The following is a 16,909-nucleotide window of genomic DNA, read 5'->3' as shown; positions in this document are numbered from 1 at the left end:
CATACAAACGGGCGGGTGGGCTGGATTTGACCTGCAAGCCAGTGTGCCAACCACCCCTGAGCTAGAAAACAGTCTTCCTGCATGTTACACTGTGGCCAGTGTCTTGCTGCTGGGATTGAGGTATCTCTACTACACATTGACCAGTTAAAGCCCCAGCTGCGTGTGACTGAGATGCCTCACTTAGAGGCTGCATTTTCCTCACCTCCTCAAGCCTCCTCAGTGTAGCTGAGTGTGTAGGTGCTGAGGTTCACCCATCAGAGCCTCAAGAGCTCTAAAAGAGCATGATGTCTAGTGCCCTCCTTACAGGTGGGACTCCTGAAGCCCGAGGGCAAGGGAATGGCACAGGGCACCCAGAGTTAGTGGGCAAGTTGGGGCATATTCGCATCCTGGAATACACAGCAACTGCCCAACCTCACAGTAGCCAGTATTTCTTTAGCTGTTATAAGAGTAACAAGTAATGCGTCTCCGCTCACTGTGTCCGAGACCACTTGCTTTCCAGTATCTCATTTAATCCTTAGCACGACCTTATTGCGTCCAGCCAGGATCACCACTCTGTCTGGCTCGGAAGCACATGTTCTTAGCCATTCACCTGCTGGGGTTCCTGGTGATCCCCGTGCCCCCCTTTGACACTATGGGACTGGACCTGGTTAACTCCCCAACCTCAAGGAATCTCCATTTTGCTCCTTTTCCCTCATTAATTATTGAGGTGATACATGAAGTTGTTGTGGGAATAAAAAATAAGAATAAAATGCCTGGAATATACCATGTATATCGTGTGTGTTCAGTAACCACTAGCTATTTCTGTTAATTCTCCTGCTAGTGTCATAGAATAAGCACTGCCCTGAAAATCAGAATATCCGCTCACTCCTTGTATGTTTTGTTTTTGCAGCCCCAAGATTCAGAGCAATGGATACAAGTCACAGAGGGAAAGATTTTGGCTCCATCTCAGGGAGACCCCCGCCCCCTACTATGGCTCAGAGTGTGGGGGAAGCCTCTGGGGGGGTATGGAGGTGTGGCCCTGTGGGAGACGCAGGAAGCCTACCGAAGGGACACTGGGGGGAGATGGTAGTAGCTACCCTCAAGGAGGATGTGGCCCAGGGCAGCCTGTGTCGAATAATGGCAGGGACAGGCTCGACGACTCCGGGGAGCAGCGGCGCTTTCTCTTTGTCTTTGAAAGCCGGCTGCAGCCGGAGCCCTTCTTGAGAGCGTTCACGTCAAAGGCTGCAGCGGGCATTTTGCTGTTACAGTCAGTGTCGGAATCTGATTTCACCCGGTCCCGGAGATGGGCTCGGTTGGAGGGGTTCATGGGAAAGGACTGCAGCGCGTGTGTCAATCACTGAGCACGTTTACAGATCGACTCTGCAGATGTGAACTCGCGCTTTCAGCGCATTCATCAAAGCCTCGGGGGAGCTGACCCTGTCCCTCCTCCTTCCTCCCCCGGGCCCGCGGCGCTCGGCTCCAGGTCACCCCGCAACTTCCCTCTCGCCTGCCCCCCGCGCCCCCGGCCTCAGGCTCGTTTCCTCCAGACGTGCCGCTGTTTGCCAACCGCGGCCAGCCACGAAAATGGCCCTTTTCTTTCATCTCTGGGCAGGGCTCCACTGCAGGATCAGCTAAGTGGGAGGGCAGCCGGCGGTTCTGACAAACAAGTTCCGCCAAGGCGACGGGGGCAGGAGCGTGGGTGCCGGGTCCTGGAGCCGCAGCTGGAGGGACCCCTAGGGAACAGCCCTTTACCGGGAGGACACCAAGGCCAGAAGGGGAAGAGCCCTCCTGTTCAAGGTCACCCGGCTGGCAGAACGCACCAGGCTTGTGCGCCGCCTTGGGTCCTGCTCCGGGCCCTAGAGGAGTCTGGCGCGCCGGGTGGAAATCACCGCATACCCTTGCTGCCAGCGCCTCCGGCTCCCCAGCCACTGTTGACTCACTGCTCCGGGCCCGCAGGGCCCACCTCTGAGACTTCCCTTTCGAGGGCGGGGTGTGAAGGGGCCCGCGAGGCACGGGCCGGCACTGGCCGGGACCCAGACAGCCTAACCTGCCGGGTGCCCGCGGGCTCCGCCCCTCAAGCCCCAGCCCCGCCCGCAGGCTGCCGCCCCGCCCCTCGCGCATAGGCCCCGCCCCCGAGACTGCAGGCTCGCCCCGCCCCTCGCACCACAGTCGCAGTCCCACCCCACCTCACCTCGTCTCCGTCGGGCACGCCCCGCCAGAGCTCGCGCGCGCCCCTCCCCCGCCCTCCCGGGGCCGCGCCGCGCGCGCGCCGGTTCTGGGCGAGGCCCTGCAGTAGCGGCAGGGTTCCTCCCTCTTCTGCTCCTCCTCCTCCTTCCCGGCTCCTCCCCGACCACCCCCTCGGGCGCTCTCGCGCTAACTGTGCTCCTCTGGGCCCCGACCGCCCGCTCCCAGCCATGGTGGCCTGGCACTCGGCGTTCCTCATCTGCCTCGCTTTCTCCTTGGCCACTGTGGTCCAGAGAGGTAAGGCGGGCGGGGGGCACGCGGGGACCCCGCCCTCTGGGCCCGTGGGGCGGGGGCCCTGCGCCCCGTGGGCCCGGTGGTGCGCATGAGCGGCTCGGCCCCCGCCCGAGGGCCTGCTGCGGAGGCTGCCGGCGGGCAGGCGGGGCCGTGCGGGAGGATGGGGCGGGGGTGCTAGCCCCGAGCCCGCGGGGGCTGACCGTGCCGCAGTCCATGTGGCCGGTGGGGAGGGACCGGGACCCCTCCTGGTGCTGGGCTAGAAACAGCGGGATACTCCCCCCCCTTAAAATCCTGAACAAGGTGTCTCCGCCGGTGACAACACCTGTCCCCGGGAGATTGCCGTTGGAAAAACCTTGAAGAGAGCACTCATTCCCCGAGCAGGGCTTCTCAAAATGTGTTTCCAGGCCACCTGCAGCAGAAGCACCTGGGGAGCTTCCTGTGCTCACTCCTACCTTGTCAGGATCTCGGCGGGGATGGGGGGGTGGACGGGGAACGGCGGTGTGTAAGTCTAACCAGCTCCCCAGGAGCTTCTGGTACCCGCCCCAGTTTTCGAGCCATTGGTGATATTTTGCCAAGGAGGAGGAGAGAGAAATTCTACCAAATCAAGGAAGCAAGTTTCTTAGACCCTCGCTACTCAAAGTGTGGTCCAAGGCCCGCAACGACATCTCTTGGGACTTGTTAGGAATGCAGCATCTCAGGCCCCGCCCCTGACCTACTGAGTCAGATTCTGCATTAACTAGATCCCCGGGTAATTCGCAGGCACATTTAAGTTTGAGAAGCATCTTCTTAGAATAAATGCAGTCTGTGGTTAAAAATAGGGTCGCCAAGGAGTCCCAGCAGAATCTTCTTACACTTACTTATCTCATCTCCACATCAGAAAAAGAGGTTGAGGAAAACAGTGCAGTGAGCACAGAATTGTGCTCTGAGCTTCCTGACACAAAGGCAGATTCAGCTAGTTAAAAACACATGAGCTCAGCAAAAAACAAAACCGTGTCCTATAAGTGCGTTCTAGTGAGGGTTATGTTACTTATAAGGAACACTGGAAAACAGTAGACAGTCCAAAGCAGTTTTGCAAAAGATGTAGAAATGTTTCTCATGCGGGCAGCCCTCCTGGAGTCTGTACAAGAAGAGCCATTCAGCATTCTACAAAGGTGCCAGGCTCTGTTCTAGACACTGATGCTGCAGCAGTGAACAAAATTCAGGCTCTGTCCTCGTGGAGCTGACATCCTGATGCGGGAGAAAATAAGTGCAAACATCGCAATCTATATACAATTAGTGCAGTGAAGAATAATAAAGCAAGTTACAGGGTTGTTGAATTTTGTTTCATTTTTCCCTTCGGGGTTAAGATTTTTATTTTGTTTATGATGCATTTGTGGGGAAAAGTATGATCACTTGATTAACTTGCATCTAATGATATGGGACATTTGAAAGTGGAAGTGCAAAAAAGTTCGAAAAATGCTCCCTTCACGGCTGTCTTCTGCAGGTCTTCAACATGGTAGGCACATTGAGAAGGTGAGGAATTTAAATGATGAGGTGTCAGGTTTTCATCATTACGGGTTACACTAGGTGATTTACAAAGTGGTGGGGGAAACTGCAAATGGGTGCAGCCATTTTACAGATGAGGAAACGGAGGCGCACAGAGGTGAAGTAACTTGCCTCAGGTGGCAAAGCTAAGATTTGATTCCAGGCTCGTCTGATTCCACTGTCCTTGCTTTTAAGTATTAGGCATAATGCCTTTACACCTGGAGGCTGCCCTCCTCCTACGCCTTACTGGCCAAGTGGCCTTGGGAAAGTGCCCTGAACTTGGTTCGGTTTGCTCATCTGTATAATGCCTAACAACTCATAAAGGTATCTCGAGGGAACCAGGCGTGTGTCACCCTCAGATTTGCAACCCTGCCACCAGCTACCATCTCCTGAGGGCTTGCTGTGTACCACTTCACATACATATTTTTTAATTGCCCCAGGAGTTTGGCTTGTTAGGTATAATCCCCGCCTTCCAGATGAGGGGCCCCTGGTCACATAACTCAGAAGGAAAGAGCCAGGATCCCACCCATTTAAGATTGCTAGCCAGTGATCTTTTTAAATTTTAATTAACGCTGAACCAGAAGAAGCTTTTGCTTCAAGGTAGGGCCCCAGTTTCCTGGATCTTTTGTGCAGAACAACATGACAAATACGGGTTTTGCATTGGTGGTCCCCTCTGGGGATCCGGACAGTTAGTTTCGGAGCTACTGTGTCAAAATGAACAAACACAAAGCAGGTCTCAGTTAGGTACCCACTGGCTCTCCGGGAGCCCCCAGGTGGTGGATCAGGTGGGTCTGCCCAAGAGCCACTTTCTTCTTGGTCCTGGTCCTCAGTAATGAGGTGTGACCTAGGAAGCCTGGCAGGCCGCAGGAGACACTCAGAGCCTCGAAGCGCGATTGTGAAATCCGCACCGACTCGGGCAAGTTGAGACAGATTTTAGGCTCCCAGGAGCTTAAAAGGTGGTTAACAAGTCATTCCTGTTCTAATTACAGATGGGCTTTTAGTGCACTGTGTATTTTACTAGTTCTGAAAAATCGTCTGAGGACAGGTATGTCCCCTGTCTGCACCTACAGAAGTGGAAGCTGCGCTTTTGACTTCCGGGGAGAAGAATCTCAGTGGTACGGGTGGGTAACGATCATACGAGGGCCCCACTTCCCCCGTGTCTTCCACGTGCCAGGCCCTCAGGGCCTCACACACATTTACACCTCCTAACTACCCTGAAAGCTTGGCACTGTGACCCATCTTGTCTCCTGATGTTCGTAATGGCTGTTTGCATACAGCCTTGAAAAGTAACTGAGCGGTAACCCATAACTCAGATGAAAAACGTGGTCCAGTGAGGTTTTGGACTTGAACTCAGGTTTATCTGAGTAACCAAAGGAGGGGTCATAAATGCAGATATATCCAGGGATGGGGCAGGTGACAGAAATGGGAGCCGTGGCCAAGAATGTGTGATGAGCGTGCTGGCAGATCTCCAAGTGCCTGCTCCTTTAAAGAGAGGCAGCCCGGCCAAGAGAGGGAGAGTGCCAGCTGCGAGGCAGGCCTGCCCAGCGCTACCACGGTGCAGGGCAAGTCACTTAACTGCTTGTTGCCTCAGTTTTCTCATCTGGAAAATGGGGATAATACCACCATCCGCCTCATGGAGCTGTTACTAGGATTAAATGAGTGCAAATGGATAAAGTACTTAGCACAACACCTGGCTCCGAGTGAGCTCTGTGCTAGTAACTATTATTCCAAGCCACATTTAAAAAATACACAGTGCAAACCTTGAAAATATTATGCTAAGTGAAGGAAGCCAGACACAAAAGCCCACATATTGCATGATTCCGTTTATATGTAATGTCCAGAGTTGGCAAATCCATAGAGACAAAAAGTAGATAAGTGGTTGCCAGGGTCTAAGGGGAATGAAGAGTGACTGCCTAATAGGTACCAGGTTTCCTTTTAGGGTGATGGAAATGTTCTGGAACTGGATAGAGGTGGTGGTTGTACAACCTCGTGAATGTACCAAGAACCACTAAATTGTACGCTTTGAAAGGGTGAGTTGTATGGTATGTGGATTATATCTCTGTTTAAAACATTCACTGCAGTCCAAGCAGAACAAATGAGGGAGGTGGCAGCATGTGACCCCTGGGTTGGGGTTGGTCTTCAGGGCCCCCGAGTTTGGTCGGGCCAGGGAGAGCGAGAGCAGGGGGGGCCCCGAGTGCTGGTGGCGCTGGGATCCAGGCAGAAGCCCTGTGGGCTGACCTGGGCTATTGGGTTTGAGCCAGACAGACCCCTGGGGCACCTGCAGGATTGGCCCGCCTGAGTGCAGCAGTGGCCCCTGCAAAGGTGCATCCTGGGCAGGGGGGACCTTCCCTGTCCTGTGTGGCTCAGGTTTGCCCTTATGCACCCCGGTCACTGCAGTGGACCGACAGGGTCTAGGGACTGTTTGCCTTTTAGTCTCACCTGTTTTGACTGGTTTGCAGCCCCTTCCTCACTGTCAAAGGTCACATCCCATCCCCTCCATCATTTTGGATGCCAGGTAACAAAAATGTGTGTGTTTCTTAAACAGGCGCGCACACACAGAAATCACCCAAGAGTCAGTGCCAGCAGGCACTGAGGAGGGGCCTCCAGCAGAGGTGACGGCGATGAGGGTGAAGAGGCTGTTGGCAGCTCGCAGGGGAGTGTGGGGAGCAGCTGATTTTGGTTTTCGTGAGTTCAGGAAAGATCCTTTCCAGGCGCACTGACTCCCGTTCTGGGTTCTTCCCCCACCTGGTGGTGGTGCTTTCCCTGCTGTGTGTCCACTCCTCCCCTTTGCACTTGGCATGTATTCCTCTGCTGCTCTTGGCGTGTGGGGGGAGGCCCGGCTCTGTCTGGAGGTTCCTGTTCCCCAGCCCAGGCTGGGCCCTCCCTGAGGCTGGCTCACAGGTCCACTGACTGGCCAATCTTGGTTTGCATGTAAAAGCCTAAAGTCATCCTAAACGCGTAATAGAAACAGGGGAGAAATCTTTCATGCAGGTCAGTGTTCCAAATGGCCCCCAAAGATGTCCATGCCCTAATCTCTGGAACCTGTGACTATGGGAGGTTACATAGTGATTTCGGCCGGCAAGAGGACCTCAGTCTTTGTCTTCTTTGAAGAGAGAATTCAGCAAAGAGACCAAGACTGCAAAGCAGGTACAGACTTTATTAGAAGCACAGTACATGTGGGAGAGCACACAGGCAAACTCATGGAGTAGGGGTAGCAATGCCTTGCGCTCTGGGGTAGCTTAGGTAGTTAATATGGGGTTAGTCTTCTGGGGTTTAGATGAGGGTGACCCTCCTTTTTTCTCCCCTATGATCATGTCATCTGCAATTCCTTATTTGGCCTTCCACCAAGCACTATTTTTTTTTCTTTAATAAATTTATGTATTTATTTATTTATTTTTGGTACGTTGGGTGTTCGTTGCTGCGTGCAGGCTTCCTCTAGTTGCGGCGAGCGGGGGCTACTCTTCGGTGCGGTGCGAGGGCTTCTCATTGCGGTGGCTTCTCTTGTTGCAGAGCATGGACTCTAAGCACGCGGGCTTCAGTAGTTGTGGTTCACGGGCTCAGTAGTTGTGGCTCGTGGGCTCTAGAGCGCAGGCTCAGTAGTCATGGCACACGGGTTTAGTTGCTCCGCAGCACGTGGGATCTTCCCGGACCAGGGCTTGAACCCGGGTCCCCTGCATTGGCAGGCAGATTCTCAACCACTGCGCCACCAGGGAAGCCCCTCAAGCACTATTTTGAATCTTTCTCGTGAGCACCTAAGCAAAACCCAGGGGGAGAGGGGGAAGGGTCAAAACCGCAATGCTAATGATATTACAGTGTGGCCAAGGTTACTAGAGGATGACCTGGGACCCCTTCTGCACATGTGTCGGGCTGGGAAATCTTGACCACAAAAATGAGGAGGCTGTGGTGGGCTGCTTTGTCTTTCAGCCAATCACGGTGCTTAATTCTTGTAGTTCATCTCAAAGGGTCAGCATGAAACCAGTTGAAACCAGTTGCAGCAGGTTAACCCAGGGCCTATCTATCTCCTTCCTTAACGGTAGAGGGGAATTAAGGTAGCAGGTGGAATTAGGTTGCCAATCAGCTGGCCTGAAAATAAGATTCTCCTGGGTTATGCTGGCTAATTAAAGGATGAGGTTCCTTTAAATATCGAAGAGGAAGGTAGAGGAGTGAGGGTCAGAGTGATGCCACGCGAGAAAGAGTCCACTGCCTTTGCTGGCTCCGAAGATGGAAGGGGCCGGGAGCCAAGGAATACACAGACTCTGCCCTAGAGCTTCCAGAAGTAATGCAGCCCTGGCAATACCTTGATTTCAGCCCAGTGAGACCGCGTTGGACTTCTGACCTCCCAAACGGTAAGATAAAAGTGTGCGTTGCAGGGCACTACGTTGGCCATCATTTATTACAGCAGCAAGAGGAAGCTAGGAGAAGCTAAGGGGTGGATATTAGCGTCCGCTTCATTCTTTGAAAAAACTAGCTTGTGGTGTTTCTTTACACTGTTTCAATTTTGCCATTTTAAATCAACCCCCAATCTGCTCTCAGTTCAGGATTTTAAAATAAATGTGCAGAAAATTGGATTGTGGTGGCGGCCTTGGTGCGGCAATGAATGCTTTGAAGCACCTCTGAGGGCCCTGGAAGGCAGCTGGATTTCTTTTGCCTGGGTTTGATTTTAAACTACTCCTGAAGGAGATTGCAGAGTGCGCCCTGTTCAGTGGGCCACCTGTATCGGGGGCCCCCGGCTGTGTCCCAAAAGGCCTTTCCTACGCCCCGCCCCGGCCCCCCCCCAGTCACGATGGCTGCGTTTGAAGCAGGTGCAGTCTGGGTACAGCAGACAGGCTTTCTTCCTTGTCTGGGCTGTGCCTGCCCCTTTGCTGAGGAGGAGGAGTGGGCTGCCGGCTCACCTTTGTCCCCAGGCGGGGTGGGGGAAAGGACCAGAGCAGAAATGGGTGGGCCTGGACCGCCACTCCACCTTCAACTAGTTTCTTTTAATGAATTTATTTATTTTTGGCAGTGTTGGGTCTTCGTTGCTGCGTGTGGGTTTTCTCTAGTTGCAGTGAGCGGGGGCTACTCTTCGTTGCAGTGTGTGGGCTTCTCATTGCGGTGGCTTCTCTCGTTGCGGAGCACGGGCTCTAGGCGCGCGGGCTTCAGTAGTTGTGGCACGTGGGCTCACTAGTTGTGGTGCACGGGCTTTGTTTCTCCGCCGCACGTGGGATCTTCCCGGACCAGGGCTCGAACCCGTGTCCCCTGCATTGGCAGGCGGATTCTTAACTGCTGCGTCACCAAGTAAGCCCTCAAGTAGTTTTGAGCTCTGTTTTTGTTTGTTTTCTACATGGGGTTGCTCATCGGATGTCAGAGGGTTCTGCAACTTTAAAACAAAAACACTTTGAAAACTGTAGTGGAATCCCACAGAGAGGAGTGCCACAGCTCAGTGAACATCTGTTTAAAGGAGCGGCCAGACAGCCTCTGGCTGGCATTGCAAGGTGGTTCTGTTTGGGACTGTTTTCCAACTTAGAGGGGGTACCCTCAGCAAGAAACATTGTTGCAGTGTGGAATTCATGACCCCCAAAATAGTGCCAAGGCACTCAGGGCTCATTTTGACCTTCTTTTTATTTTTATTGCCGCTTCAGCTAGCCTGGGATGATGGAATTAACACGGGCCTGCATTCCAGTGTGGCCCCACCATTTGCTGGCCACAGTTGCCTTATCTGCACCAAGAGGCTGCTGACCTCTGCTTTGTCGGCCTCACAGAATTGTTGGAGTAGCCAATTAACTGCTAATGCAAATAGGCTGTGTTGTCCCGCTATTAGCCAAGTTAGGCTCCCCAGAGGGGAGGAGAATGGGAAAGAGGCCACCTGCCCAAGGGCTGCCTTCTTTGCTTGCTTGCATTGCTTCTAATGAGCATTCAGGGGCTTTCGTTTACAAAAGCCTTTATTGACCAGAACCAAAGTGCCCACCGAATTACTGAGCTGGGCTCAGAGTCCCAATGAGCTCAGAGGAAGAACTGTCCCGGGAGCAATTCTAATTTAGTTGCTCTTCATATCCCGTTGGCCTCCTGCAGAGTTCTGGGCTATCTTTCGGGAGCAATCCCTTTTACTTTCTCACCATTCATTCATTTGGCTCTGTCGTTCAGCTTAAAAAAAAAAAAAGCAAAAATCCAAAGTAGTGCCTAAAAAGAAACAAACAAGAACTATATTTTAATCTTTCATTCGTAAAATCCAGTATACCATGTGGACTTGTAGAAGTTTGGGGCTCCCATTAATTTCCTCCCAACACTTGGCTTCCCACCCCTCCCCCGCAGCTGCTCCTGGCCAAGGTTAGTGGTGACCTCAGTGTGGCTGGGTCCAAGGGTCATCTGACACCCTCCCCTGGAAACACTTTCTCCCCTTGGCTTCTGGGAAGCCGCACCGGTCATTCCTTGCCATTCTTCCTCACCTCTGACCTTAGGGCTTGTGGGGGTGCCTTGGGCCTAGTCCACCTGCTTTACTTGCACTCGCTTCCCAGGTGCTTTCACCAGCCTCATGGCTTTAAATGAAATCCCATCTGCATACTTTTGACTCTTCAGTTTCTATCCCCAGCTCTGATCTCTCTTGACCTCCAGGCTCCTGCATTCAGCATCCCCACGTGGTCCTCTGATGTCTTGCTGGTGTTAAGTTACTGAAATTCTTCCAATTCATCTGTTCTCCCCTTCCACCAACTGAGTCCTCGCCCTTCGCTCAGGATTCCTGGACCTCCCCATAATCCAGCAACCAAAGGGTCCATGCCGTGTGCAGCCATGTTAAGTTATTTTGACTATGACCCTTGCTCATACGCGTCACAGAAGACCCAGTGCAAACCTGAGCTGCCGCTGGCTGCCTCCCAGCCTGCCCCTCCCACCTGAGTAACTGGCAGCCCCATGCTGTTAGGGGCTCTGGCCACTCCTCCATGGCTTCCTTCCCTCACGGCCCCCGTCTGATCTGTCAGCGGACCACGCCTGTGACCACCCTCAGAATCGTCCAGACTCCCACCTGTTTCACCTCCTCTCTGGCTACCTCCCTTGGCTGGGCCACTGTCCCCTCTCGTTGGAGCCCTGGCAGTGACCTCCCAACAGGTGTCTCAGAGTTCACTTCTGCCCCCTACGGTCCAATCTCTACATTGCAGCCAGACCATCTTTAGAGACCTAAATCGCATTGCATCCCTCTGCCCAGAACCCTCCAGTGGCTTCCAGTTGTAATGAAAATAAAACCTAAACCGCTCTGTGGCCTACAAGTTCCAGCAGAATGGGGCCTACGCATGCTCTGACCTTGGCTCCCACCCCTGCCCGGGGCTGGCTTGCTGCTCCTCCAGTATGTTAAGTCCAGTCCATCGCCTTGGCATCTTCTTGTTTGCCCTCTCCTCTGGCTAGAAGTTCCTCCCCCAGGTAGTTGCATGGTGGGTCTCAAGGGCTTTGGAGTACCCCCATCAAGGTGGGACAGCTCGGGGCTTTGACTGTTTCTACTTGGAGAAGGGTCACAAAAGGTGGAGCAGTTTTACCCCAGATAGAGGCTATTGAGCAGGGTTTCTCAACAATGGCACCGCTGACATTTGGGGTGGGAGAATTCAGCGGGAGGGCTGTCCTGTGCATCATGAGATACTTAGCAGCATTCTTGGCTTCTCCCCACTAGGTGCCAGTAGTACCCCCTCCCAAGTCAGCCAGCCCCAGATGAGTGCAGACATTGCCCAATGGCCCCTGGGAGCAGAACCGCCCAGGTTGAGACCCGCTGCTGAACAGACAGACGTATTCTTTGTGATTCCACTCTCCATTTTCAGTTCCTCGTGAGTCACTGGAGTTTTCTGTCATCGTCACATTGCCTCAGGATACACATGTGAGAGTAAATCCGATCACAGCCAACCAGGAAAACACCGTAGGCTCCTTGGTGAGCTTTGAGCTCATCCTAGTTAGATCAGGCGCATCACCAGTCTCCTTAGGTAGTTATTTTCTGCATAGATTCCCACAGGCGGCTTGTCCCATCTAGTTTGTGTTGATCCTTATTAGCTTCAGTTTTAGCTGACGACCTTGTCTTTTTAAATATGTTTTACCATTTTCTGAGAACTGGTGAAAAAGAATAAACAGAAAAATGAGCCAAAGACTTGACCAGGCAATTCATAAAAGAAGAAATCAAATTGGACAACAAACGTATGAAAAGATGCTCAACCTCATTAGTAATTGGAGAGATGCAAATTAACCTGTAATAAGATAAAATTACATACCCTCCAGTAAGCTAAAAACTATAACGAAGTCTGACAATACCAGGTGTTTACATGGTTACATGAGTAATATGTGCTCTTTGTAGTAAACTTTGAAAATGTAGAGAGGTGTCGAGAAAATGCAAACCCCATAACCCAGGGTTAGCCACTGTTAACATGTTGGAATACAGTACTTTTTTTTTTTTTTTTTTGCCGCACTGCATGGCTTGCAGGATCTTAGTTCCCCGACCAGGGATTGAACCCGCGTCCTGGCAGTGACAGCGCTGAGTCCTAACCACTGGACCGCCAGGGAATTCCCTGGAATACCGTATTTCAGTAGTAGTTTTTTTCTCTGTAGAAATATATATTTCACATTATTAGTATTGACCTGTGTATATAGCTTTTTCCCTTATTGTGAAATATGACATAGATATAGAAAAGTGTGCAAGGCCTTTAACAAATAAGTATAAAGTGAAGATCTGTGTCATCACCAATCAGGCCAAGCAATAGAATGTTGACAGCACCCAGGTGGACCTCTGTGTGCCCCTCCTGATCACAGACCCACCCTCTCCCCAGAGGTGACACTAGCCTGCCTTTTGTGCAGTCATTTTTTTTGCTTGATACTTCTAACACCTATGCATGTGGCCCTAAATAGTTTAGTTTGGCCCGTCCTGTAGCCTTGTAGAAATGGAATTACACTCTACGTAGGCTTTTGTGTTTTGCCTCTTTCCCCCACCATTGCTAATGATCTGTTGTGTGTATTTGTGGCTTATTCATCTTCATTGCTATGTATTACTCCACTGTTTGAATATACCACAAGTTTTTTAAAAAATTCATTTCTTCTTTATTTTTTAAAAATTTATTTATTTATTTATTTTTGGCTGCATTGGGTCTTTGTTGCTGTGCGCGGGCTTTCTCTAGTTGCGGCGAGTGGGGGCTACTCTTCGTTGCGGTGCGCGGGCTTCTCATGGCAGTGGCTGATCTTGTTGTGGAGCGCAGGCTCTAGTGCGCAGGCTTCAGTAGTTGTGGCACATAGGCTCAGTAGTTGTGGCTCACAGGCTTAGTTGCCCCGTGGCATGTGGGATCTTCCCGGACCAGGGTTTGAACCCATGTCCCCTGCATTGGCAGGAGGATTATTAACCACTGTGCCACCAGGGAAGTCCCTTGTTCTCTTACTGATGGATGTTTGGGTGTTTCCAGTTTTTGAATGTTTCAAGCAGTTCTGTCATAACCATTCTTATGTAGATATGTACAAGTTTCTCTAGGGTGCTGGTTCTTTTTTTGTTTTTAACTTATTGAAGTATACTTGGTTTAGAATCTTGTTAATTTCTGCTGTACAGCAAAGTAATTCAGTTATATATACATTCTTTTTCATATTCTTTTCCATTATGGTTTATCACAGGATACTGAATAGAGTTCCCTGTGCTCTACAGTAGGACCTTGTTGTTTGTCCATTCTATATATAACAGTTTGCATCTGTTAATCCCAAACTCCCAATCCAGCCCTCCCCCACCCCCCTCCCCCTTGGCAATCACACGTCTGTTCTCTGTGTCTGTGAGTCTGTTTCTATTTTGTAGGTAAGTTTATTTGTGTCACATTTTAAATTCCACATATAAGTGATATGATATTTGTCTTTCTCTGACTTACTTCACTTACGATAATCTCTAAGTTCATCCATGTTGCTGCAAGTGGCATTTTTTTTATGGCTGAGTAGAGTTCCATTGTATATATATATCTAGGGTGCTGGTTCTTAAACTGTGGTCTGGGGACCCTCGGAGGGCCCCCAAAGTGTTTTCAGGAGTCCACAAGGTCAGGCTGTTTTCATAATAACACTAAGATATTAAATGCATTTTGCATTATTTTCTCACGAGTGTATGTTGTTTCCAGAGTTGATGTGATGTGTAACAACATTACTCTGATGGCTAATGGAATGTGGGCTTGCGTCGTCTTGTGTTTTACATTTTTCTCAGTTTTAATTTCTAATATGATAAATGTCAATGGATATAACCCACATAAACAAAAGCTTTTTGGGATTCTCAAGTTTTGAGCGTATAAGGCCAAAAAGTTTGAACATTGCTGTCCTCGGATTCTACCTAGGAGTGGAGTTTCTGGGTTATGTAGTATTTGTAACTTCAGTCTTAGCAGGTGATGCCACACCGTCTTCCAAAGTGGTTGTGCCAGCACTTGGCACTGTCAGACTTCTGTATAATTTTAGCTACTTGTGGGTGTGTAATTTTATATTTTTATGGTTTCGTTTGCATCTCTCTGGTTACTAATGAAGTTGGGCATCTTTCCATATGTTTATTGTGCAATTTGATTTCTTTATGAATTGCCTGTTCAAGTCTTGGCTCATTGATCTATTCTTTTCCTATGGTTCTCACACAGGATGCTTTATTTCCTCATGTGCTTGGTTATTTTTGGCTGTGTACTACTCATTGCCCTTGAACTATATATGTGGGGATGCTTTGAAGTCTAGGATAAATGTACCTTCTTCCAGAGAAGATTTGTATTTGACTTTGTCAGGTGCCCTTAGGACATTATTAGCCTGGGACTACTTAAAACAAGTGTCTAATTTTTTCCCTTTGTTTCCACAGCACCAAGGCAGCCTTCCTTGCAGTCCTCTGGAGGTTGAATTGGGAAGGGGCAAGTTTGTTTCTGAGTCACCCTTACCCCAAGGGTATAGTCCTCTGGTGTCGCAGTTTAATGTGGGAAGAATTTTTCTATTAAATAGATTCCTCAATTTAGGTGGTCATGGTCCCAAACTACAGTCCCCTTCGCCTGTCTTGGAAGGTTGCCAAAATCAAAGGCAAAGTTTGTCCAGCTGGGTGTGCGTGGGTTCCCGCATCTCCGGATTTCCTGCTGTCTCTTAGGTTTTGCCATGTTTGTTGTTGTTTTTTACCATTTTGTCAGTTCTTCAGTGTTTTTAAGGGTATGTTTTTTAAAATCACCCGTTTTAGTTGTTCTTAATTGGAAGGTCGCTCCAAATAATCTATCCTGCCATTACTAGAAACACAAATTGATATATCTTTATCCTGTTTATGTAACCTTACATTTTCTTGTGTAATTAAAATTGTTTTCAGTACATGATTTCTGATGGCTATTAAGGTGGACTCCAGGTCTTTGCTATTATAAATTACATTTCAGTAAACGTTTGTACATAATATTTGGCTGACGATAATGGTACCTAATGACAGGGTGGCTGGGAGAGGGCGGAGAGAGAGGGTGTGAACCTTAGTGCTCCATTCACGTCAACTGTTGTTCCTTTTCTTATCACGGCCTGCGGATGAGGAGACAGTCTCGTGCCGAGCGTGTGGGGAGCCAGCTAGACAGTTAAGGGTTAGAGGAGTAATGTCAGGTGACAAAGGGAGCCGATTAAGGAACGTGGATTGCCAAGGTACCCTGAGGGCCTGGCTCGAGTCACAAACCCTGAACTGGCAGCTGTGCCAACGCCAGTCAGCACAGGGGTGTGAGACCTGCTACTGCGGGGAGGCACCGCCCCACAGCGTGGCCAGGCTGGTGGTTGCTGGGCATATGGTCGGTCCCCTCCAGGAGGTGTTAATTAAGTGCCTCCAGGCACCCTGCTCGGTGCTGGGCCAACGGAGGTGACTCGGGCACTGGCCTTGCTTCCAGAAGGTCCCAGCGTAGTGGGGCTAGAGAGTGGGTTCTCCTCTCGAGGTTGGGGATTAGTAGGGTGAGAGCAGAACGTTGTGGCAGGGATTGCGGATGCTCACTCGGGTCTCTGCCGTGACCACGCTGGGGCTGTACCCCAAGGAGAGCAGGAGGGGCCGCCAAAGGGCGGCCAGGAGTGGGAAGATGGGGCCAAGACCAGAGAGTGGGATTTCCAAGGTGGTGCAGTTTCTTGTGCAGAGTGGGGATGCAGTTGCCTTTAGCAGAGTGAGGTGGGTGAAGGGTTTTGGAGATGCGGAAGGTGGTGAAGGGGCCGAGGGCAGGATCTGGAGGATACCCAGGCCGCAGTTAGCATACTAGGTTGACTTGGGCTAGAGAGAGAACCCAGCCACTGCCGGGCGGCTCCACTCGCTGCATGACTCAGAGGGAATATGCTGGAAGTCAGGAGAGGATGGCCTTAAGCATAGGGGCAGCAGCTAGGTAGCTGCAGCCTCGCAAGAGGAGGGAGGGCTGACTGAGGGTGAGGGTGGGTTTCTTGGAGGGCCTGATCTTCCCTAGAGAGGAGGAAACAGGCAAAATGTCGTAAAGGTACTTGCCCACGGTCACAGATGGTAACCTTTATAACCACTGCCTCTGAAGTGCAGAAGCCTTTGTGTAGCAGGTTGACTTCCCTTCTCCTCCCACAAGTTGAAATAGTTCTATTTTCACATACCGTACAATTCACCGACTGAAAGTGTAAAATTCGGTGGGTTTTAGTATATTCAGAGTGGGGCAACCATCACATTGCATTCTGGAACATTTCTGTCACCCCAGAAAGAAGCCCCATGCCCTTCAGCAGCCCCTCTCCCAATCCACCCCCCTTCCTCCCTGGCAGCCACTAGTCTGCTTTGTTTCTGTGTATTTGCCTATTTTAGAGACTTCATAGGAGTGGAATCATGCAATGTGTAGCCTTTTGTTTCTGGTTTCTTTCAATCAGCACAATGTTGACAAGGTTCATCCATATTGTAGCACGTGTCAGTGCTTCATGCCTTTTTATGGCTCAGTAGTATTCCATTGTATGGGAACAACACATTTTATTTACCCATTCCTCAGATGATGGACACTTGGGT

At 50.7% G+C, this 16,909-nt stretch overlaps 1 protein-coding gene across 4 annotated transcripts in view; it reads left to right on the top strand.

Moving 5' to 3' along the window:
* The first annotated feature begins 2,228 nt into the window (after positions 1-2,228).
* CD99L2 (CD99 molecule like 2) overlaps positions 2,229-16,909 on the top strand; it is a 105,732-nt gene continuing 91,051 nt past the window's right edge. The window contains exons 1-5 of one of the 4 annotated variants that reach the window (XM_059910829.1): positions 2,371-2,460; positions 4,971-5,096; positions 5,921-6,011; positions 6,527-6,666; positions 6,973-7,128. In XM_059910829.1, coding sequence (XP_059766812.1) covers positions 7,032-7,128 — 97 coding nt within the window. In that variant the 5' untranslated portion in view covers positions 2,371-2,460; positions 4,971-5,096; positions 5,921-6,011; positions 6,527-6,666; positions 6,973-7,031. Of the gene's footprint in view, positions 2,461-4,970; positions 5,103-5,920; positions 6,012-6,526; positions 6,667-6,972; positions 7,129-16,909 lie in introns of all 4 variants that reach the window. The other 3 variants (XM_059910828.1, XM_059910830.1, XM_059910831.1) reach the window with 3 other exon arrangements.

This window comes from Balaenoptera ricei, chromosome X (assembly GCF_028023285.1).
Source record: "Balaenoptera ricei isolate mBalRic1 chromosome X, mBalRic1.hap2, whole genome shotgun sequence".
NCBI lineage: Eukaryota > Metazoa > Chordata > Mammalia > Artiodactyla > Balaenopteridae > Balaenoptera > Balaenoptera ricei.
The sequence above is the reverse complement of the archived record's forward strand: the minus strand, read 5'-3'. Positions and strand labels throughout refer to the sequence as shown.